The sequence below is a fragment of the Monopterus albus genome, unplaced genomic scaffold (assembly GCF_001952655.1).
Source record: "Monopterus albus unplaced genomic scaffold, M_albus_1.0 scaffold42.1, whole genome shotgun sequence".
Taxonomy (NCBI): domain Eukaryota; kingdom Metazoa; phylum Chordata; class Actinopteri; order Synbranchiformes; family Synbranchidae; genus Monopterus; species Monopterus albus.
In genome coordinates, this window is record NW_018127922.1 from 1,226,567 (window position 1) to 1,234,479 (window position 7,913).

At 42.0% G+C, this 7,913-nt stretch overlaps 1 protein-coding gene and 1 long non-coding RNA gene across 3 annotated transcripts in view; one reads left to right on the forward strand and one right to left on the reverse strand.

Moving 5' to 3' along the window:
- LOC109959985 (uncharacterized) overlaps positions 1–7,913 on the reverse strand; it is a 135,974-nt gene that overhangs the window by 10,034 nt on the left and 118,027 nt on the right. The gene's annotated exons all lie outside the window — the stretch shown is intronic.
- The window catches only part of kctd16b (potassium channel tetramerization domain containing 16b), a 68,649-nt gene continuing 60,773 nt past the window's right edge, over positions 38–7,913 (forward strand). Inside the window, exon 1 of the mRNA XM_020599784.1 lies at positions 38–1,749. Within this exon, the coding sequence (XP_020455440.1) occupies positions 969–1,749 (781 nt within the window). The 5' untranslated portion in view covers positions 38–968. The remainder of the gene's footprint in view (positions 1,750–7,913) is intronic.

The following is a 7,913-nucleotide window of genomic DNA, read 5'->3' on the forward strand; positions in this document are numbered from 1 at the left end:
AAGCAGCGGGTCGTTCCTCCCGCCTGCTCAGAAAAAAAACTGAAAAGAAAAAAAAACAAAAATAAAAATCGGAACTGAGAATTTTTTTTAAACACCTCCCGAGTCCAAAAAAGAAGATATATTTTCAGAGGATGAGTTTCTGCTTAATTCAACCAACAACGAGATATTTGAAGTGACGGGCTACAGAGTAAACCTTTACAGCACTCCCGAGGTTTGCCAGTGTAATCTCTGCCAAGTTTCTCGCCACTGAAAGGCGTTCTGCCTCCTGCTGTCGGTCTGCACAGCCTGGAAAATCTGTTGGTGTCCAAAGGATGTTGAAGAGAAGGTGACAACACCGTATCAGCACCTTGTTGTATTTGGACTACATCCTTAAAGAACTTGGACTATATCCTAAAAGAAGTTGACTTTGATTCGTTCGCTCAGTCTCACTGCACACATTTCTGGTTTTGTGCGTGTGTGCAGACGGATTTGTATTTGCTGGATAATACTCCCAGAAGCAAAAGGGCAAGCAAGACAAGTTTCTTTTTTATTTAGTGCAATAGGCTTCTTTCAGCCTCCACCGGTTCCGGCTGTAATGCTCCTTTGTCAGCAGCGATGGGAGTCTTACAGCCATTGATGTACGCCTTTGATGCGCCCGGACACATTTCTCCTCTCTCGCAGCACTGATTCTTTCCGCCTTCAAGTCACCCATCTCAGCCTTTTTTCCTATAACATTCAGAGAGGGAGTGCACATCCTTCCCCTTTTTCCGACAACTGCTAAAGACTGCTAGGTGATAGTGATCATGGATCGATGAAAATGCTTATTCAGATGATTGTGAGATGAAGTGTGAGGCCCTGCAACGCAGAGTGATAAAGGACACCGCGCAGGCAACTTTTGACACCACCGTTTTTTCTTTATTTCATTCTTTTTAAACTTGTTGTAGAAATAAGTGTGCATAGCCTGGCCGTAGCTGTTCAGGACGGAAACGATGGCGCTGAGTGGAAACTGTAGGACTAACCCTAAAGAGCCGACATCCGTTCAGAACAGTTTCCCAGATGTTGTCGAATTAAATGTAGGGGGACAGGTTTATTATACACGTCATTCAACTTTGGTGAGCACCCCGAATTCCTTACTTGGCAAGCTATTCTCTTCCAAAAAAGACGCATCTAATGACTTGACGAGAGACCCCAAGGGCCGTTATTTCATCGACAGAGACGGGTTTTTATTCCGGTATGTGTTGGACTACCTACGAGACAAGCAGGTCGTCCTCCCGGACCACTTCCCGGAGAAAGGGAGGCTCAAGAAAGAGGCGGAGTACTTCCAGCTTCCCGACTTAGTGAAGCTCCTGACCCCTGAGGATATCAAGCACAGCCCGGACGATTACTTTCACAGCGACTATGAAGATGGGTCCCAGGGTAGCGACCACCGACAGTGCCCGCCGCCCTCCCTCGTCCCCGCGGATAGAAAGAGCGGGTTCATCAAGGTAGCCAAGTTCCGGAGGGTACCTCGGATACTGATATGCGGGCGTGTGGCCCTGGCTAAAGAAGTTTTTGGGGAGACTCTGAACGAGAGCCGGGATCCGGACAGGACCCCGGATCGGTACACTTCCAGGTTTTACCTCAAGTTCAAACACCTGGAGAGGGCTTTTGACATGCTGTCGGAGTGTGGTTTCCAAATGGTGGCCTGCAACTCATCAGTCACAGCCTCATTTGTCAACCAGCACACTGAGGATAAGATCTGGTCCAGCTACACAGAATACGTCTTCTACCGTAAGTTAAACCTTTGTTCAATATTTACGCGTATGCACGCAAACAAACTTGAAAGCACCGCTAGAAGGCGCACTTGGTTTGGTCGTGCTGGCGCGAGAGAAAAGTGATAATGGGGATGAAAAAGGCCTCTGTGGCAAAGAAACGAAATACTCTTTAAATGTGTGGGTGTTCTGAACAGACAGTGATAAGAGCGGACTCCACTTTTGTTACAGTTCATTCTCTTTTGTCCGTGGTTCTTCTTAGAGTCAGAAAGACTTAAAAGCAGCACACTATATTTGTATGACAAACAGCTAATATAAAATGCCTTGCATGAGTTTCATTTGTCTGTTACCAGTGGCATTGGTCAAGAGTGAAAAACATGCATGCTCCATTAGTGTCTGAAGTTTTGTCTAAGCCCCTGGAACAAAACCAATTAGAGATCACTCCTGGTAATTGGGCTTAAGCCATGGTGTTATTTTCTCCCTGGAAGCAATGTAACCTTAGCAGCAAACACATCACTGGCAGGCTAGCTTATGTCCTGATTTCAGTGTGTTTGAACCTATTACAACATGTTGCAGCATTCAGTACGCTTTTGCAGGCAAATTCTTTCCAAAAATTTTACCAGATGTTAATAATTTCTCTCCCATCTGGGAAACAGAAATTGTCAGAGTGCTTACCATTTCTCATCATGGTGCAATTTTCTACATCGCCTCCTCTCTGCTTTCATCTAGCCCATGATTTTTACTTCTTGCATTTCCTTCTTGGCTTTCTTATTTCTTCCAACCTGTTTCTTCATCTTTGCTATTCACTATCTGATCAGAATCTGGCATGAGTGACAGGAAAGAAGAGACCATCATGATGACATAAAACAGTGTAAGAGACTGTGCTCAAGTTCTTGGTACCGACTGGATGTTATAAGACAAAAGCTTCCTTAGAATAACTCCTGAATCATAGCAGTGGCTATTTTTGAGATGTCTTTAAATATAAAACATTGAAAATGTCTGAGAACATACTTTAGACAGATGGGTATTCCCAAGGGGAAATTCTAGGATTATAGGAAAATGAATAAGTGCCAGACATTTGGCATAAAGCATTTTTTGTACTTATTTAACATTTATTTCTACACCAAGTTCACCATGCTTTTATGACTATCTGCACATATCGCTGGACCCAGTTTTGGCCATAAATATGGTTTCTGTAACTACAGTGAAACCACAGTACCACATACCGTACTTGGAAATCTGTGCTTTTGGTTTTCTATGTTAAAATCCCAAAAATCAAGTCTTGTTACATAAGCAATGTACTGACTATTGCTACAAATAAAACAGGAGAAGCTGCCAACAGCACTGAGATCAATGTGTCAAGGCAGCTATCATGATATTCACTAATAACACAGTACGTTTGTACTCACAGTTAACAGTGATGCTAGTCTTTAATACTGAATAGGCATGGCTTTTCTTTATATTTAAATACTGTATAGACTTCATTTGTAACATTCATGGGTATCCTAAACTGATTTTCCAAACAAGTTGTCTAATTCAGTTTTCAGCAGTAGCTGTGTTGGAATTCTTAGTCCATCCTTGTTTGGAAGTAATTTGTGATTATACAACAACGTTTTCCTTTTGTTCTATTTTTTTTCCAGCAATTCTAATGGTTCATATTCATGGGAAAGGCTTTCTAGTTTAACCAAGTCCCTAATACCACTGGCTTTGCCCACTAATTCAATGCCCAATGTCATGTGACTCAAGAAAGCTCATGGTGTATTTTATGGCTTTATCTATAAAATTATTCACATCACAAAAATATCCTTTATTCATCTTGTTTCAAGATTTCATCGTAATAACTGGGATGGGGACCAGAACCACTGAGCCGTGCCTTAGGAAACCAAAAAAAAAACACTGTTGGCCCCATAAATCATATAATAATCACATGGTCGCAGAGCAAACAGGAGTAAAATAAACACATGAACATGATTCTCGAGACTGGGCCCAGACTAAATGAACTATGTATTAATGACCCGCATGAAGCAGCTATGACGACTGGATGGCTCTTTGCTTTTATAACCCACAGAAGTAGCACTAACAAGCCAAATCAAATGATGGTGGGGGCTACTGACACACACTTTCATACAAAGGGACACACCTCTTACTTATGCAATATCTGGCAGTGTGTCAAGGGGCTGCTTATGTAGACCTCTTCTTTTTTACTGACAAACAACAACTGCTTCCTGGCTTTGTGAGTTCACAGTGGCAGACATATTGGGCCTATACCTCAGCACACAGTGACACGAAAACCTACATGTAGTTCAACACACACACACACACAAATACACAAAAGGCTGGTGTTTCACAAAAATGCAGGCAACGAGGCAAGGTGACAGATGCAGGTGTACACACAAGGATACCCACAAAGAGACACATGCACACAGGTATGTTTGCATATACACACACAAAATCAAGCAGGGAGTTTATTATATGCTGCAGTCAGTCACCCAGTGGATTAAATGGAGTTACACAGAGGCTCTTATTTATTTGCCTGGCACATTGTTGGTGCACTCATCCTCTCCCCATCCTCCCTTTTCCTCACCACCCTTGTGTTTTATATCACTTTCCTCTCATTTCACCCTAGTCGGTATGCCCAGCTTTTCCCTCTTGTCTCAGTTCCCTGCCTTCCTCTTCCCAGCCTCATTTTGCTCTGTGCATCACAAGGGGCAATGGCAGCACGGTGGCACCAATTGCCTTTACATGCCTCAGTGCACCGTTGCACCTCTTGTCTCACTTCGTATTCATATCTCCGTCTGTCTGCCTGTCCATTTTCATTATTGTTTATTCACCTTCATCTTCATTTGTCTCATTCTACATTTGAGCTATTTTGTCTTCCTCTTCATGTGTGTGTCTCTCATTATTATACACTGCCAGTGTTTGTTTTTTAAATATATATATCCCAACATTGGTGGCCAACCTTACTGATGCTCCTATGGTTAGAGGGGCATCAAATTCTGGGGGAATGTCTTCCCACAAGAGTGGAAGCTGTAATGGCATCATAGTAATGCTCACATTTTTGTAATGGCATGTGAAACAACCGCATGTAGGTGTGATGTTAATCTGTCCACATAATTTTGTGGCCCTGCATTGTACATCTGCCTTTCTGACACATGATTTGCTGACAAGTAATAAACATGATCTACAAGAAGCTAACATTATCGCTTGTTAGTCATCTGCTATTAACTCTAACACTGAAACTGAAACCATATGTATATTCACTAATGTTAACTCTAACACTGGTTGTTTTACCAGAGTAGCCTTCAGGACAATTAACTAGCTAATATGACCAAAACCTTGCTGTTAGGTTAGCAGACCCACTGTGTCACAGAAAGCTACATTTGGAAACAAACTTACCTGCTTAGAAGATTTTCTTTACTGTCTGCTGTAGCATTAGTAAATCTGCCCACCACAACAAATCTTATGCAGTTGTCTCATTATTTTTCATGCATCCATTTCTCCGTGGGGCCTCCATAATGGAGCCGATGCATCTGGGGTAAAGTATTTTACACAGGGGAATTACAACACTAGTTTTAGAGCTAACAGAGTCTCAGCCCTTCAGTTTCTGTTCACAGGTTCACCGACATACCATTGCCAACTTCTGTTTACATTTTTTTTGCCAAGAAATCTGAACCTGCTTTATCTCTTCCAGTTCTCCCTTGTTATCTATTGCCCTGGATTCTACACTCCTCTGACTAAACCTATCAATTTCTTTTTGGTTTGTGTCTACTCTGGATGGCCTATGAAACCCTAGAAGGCAAATGTATTTATTAATTTGTTGCATGGCTGGTGTGACTGATAATTAATCATCTCTGTTGACAGTTGGTTCAGTGGTATTCACTGCAGGGCCTGACAGAGACAGCAATACAACATCCTCCATGTGATGAGGAAAAAAAATGTTTTAGTTTGCCCGCCAGACAAGGAGATGAGGAAAATCATATTTTTTGGATACATTTACTTTTACCTCATCTGAACATGCATGTGCCCTTACAAATGGTCACTTTGTTATGACCATGCTTGCTGGCGTGTGCCACACAGTGCCATTAGCCTGTTACACACAGATGAGTAACTCCTTGTGTGGCAAATGTGTTTTGGCATGTGGGAAGAAAGGGGTTATGGTAATGGTTAGTGTGTAAGTGTGTTCACCCATGTTGCACTACCTGGGGCATCTGCACACCCCTTGAAATGCTAGCTCAAGAAACCTGCACTCCAGCCAACACTTGCAAACACACACATCCACATGAAACAACATCACGCTTATTCTGTGAGCTTCTCTCAGCCCAGTCAGTGACGACATTAGCAGTGGTGGTCCCATGCTGCAAGGCTGTAGGAAGTGATTAGCCAAGGAGCAGACAGGCCGTGACAGCTCTGAGGAGAGTCTTGATAGGGACAGCTGCTACCCTGGCCGTGGCTTCACAGGGGGAATCCACCACCACACACCTCAACTCTGCATTTTTCAGCCCAAGACAAAAGGGATGGAGAGATGAAGGTAGAGAACACTGTTTGAAGTATTAAAGAAAAGAAAAATACTACTATGCTTCTCACCTCTTTACTATGAGCATTGGTAATGCTACTCCTTTGAATTCCACTACTACTATTGTATAATAAATTACTACTAAGACAGTTATATTGTTATACTCCAACTATGACCTGCAGTACTTTGTTAACCCAAGTACTGCTATATTACTGCTGTATTGGTACAAGTACAGCTAATGCTACAGTATCATTAACCTTGCTACTGCTACTACAATCCATGGTGTTACTACCGCTGATCGTTATTTATGTTGAAATTTGAAAACACCTTGGAAAGAAGCACAGAAACAAAGCCATGATATCAACAGCAAATGCAATAAAATCAAGGTTAAGAGTGTAAAGACCAGAACAATAAAAGCGACACCATGAACAATTCATTTCAGGCTATTTACATCGTAGGAAGGCTTCACAAAACAATTTTGAAAAGATTACACTACTGAGCACTTTTTATGTGTGCTGACCCTGTAAGCAACATGAGATATGCTATTGTCACCGATGTTCACTATTAACAGTTCAACTGTACACTCAGCTGGCTGTTATGGGTACACCAAGCTAAAACTAATGCGAGTCTAATACCACAGTGCTGCAATAAATCCTCCCTTCATGAAGGTGATAATGTTTGTGTTTTTTCATTCGGTGTTTTTTATACAGTTACTGCCGACTGCGAGCTGAGTGGAGAGTTAGTACAGATACATGAAACTGGTGCAAGCTTGCCTTTTTATTTCTAGAATCTGAACTACTGAAAGCTGTAGGCAAGGAAGAGCCTTTTGACTGAAGCCAGGCTATAGATAGAGCTGTGACAAAAAAGCACAGATGACCCTTATTCTTTGTCAACAAAAAAGATATAAAAATGCAGTTAAAAGAAACACAATTGGAAACAGTAACTGTTAAACCTAAAAAAAAGTAATAAAGCAGGAACAGAAGGGGAAAGGAGAGTGAAAAGAGCTGTGATCTGTAGATGGAAGCAATGGAAAAAGTGAGTGATTGAAAGTGAAACCCTGAATGCAGCTGAGGGTAAACAAAAAACTCAATTTTCACTTTAGAAATAGAGTTTGCTCACCTTTTTGGGATGGTAGAAAATAAGTAGTACTGTATATGCTAGAGCAAGTGAGTAAGATGAAAAGAGAACATTTTTAAGGAAATCAATACAGAGTAACACTGTCCTGAGATGCAACTGTATTTATTTGGTGGGTTTCTGATTGATTTTGTGTAAGGTCTGACAGTAGAAGTTGCAGGTGGGGTTATATAAAAGTAAATAAAGGACAGTATAGAAAAAAGAATGAATAACAAGCTAGCTCACAAGCTTTCTTGTTTGTCTGGCCTCCCCTTGACCTTAACCCCTGGAAGCTTAGTGTAGCAATGTGTTGTAGAGTCCCATAATCCTCAGCCTCTGGAGGATATGGGTGCAGTGTTCTGGGAGAGAGAGAGAGAGAAAGAGACAGCAGGTGAAAGACAGAGAGAAAAAGGAGAATGAGCACCAGAGAGCGTCATCAACAAGCTGCCTGAGCCCTCTGCGACTCCCTCCTCTCTGCCCCGTCTATCAGCCCATTTTCTCCTCCTCTGTGACTCTTGACACTCTATTCTCTCTGCGGTGGTAGGCACAGTTGATTT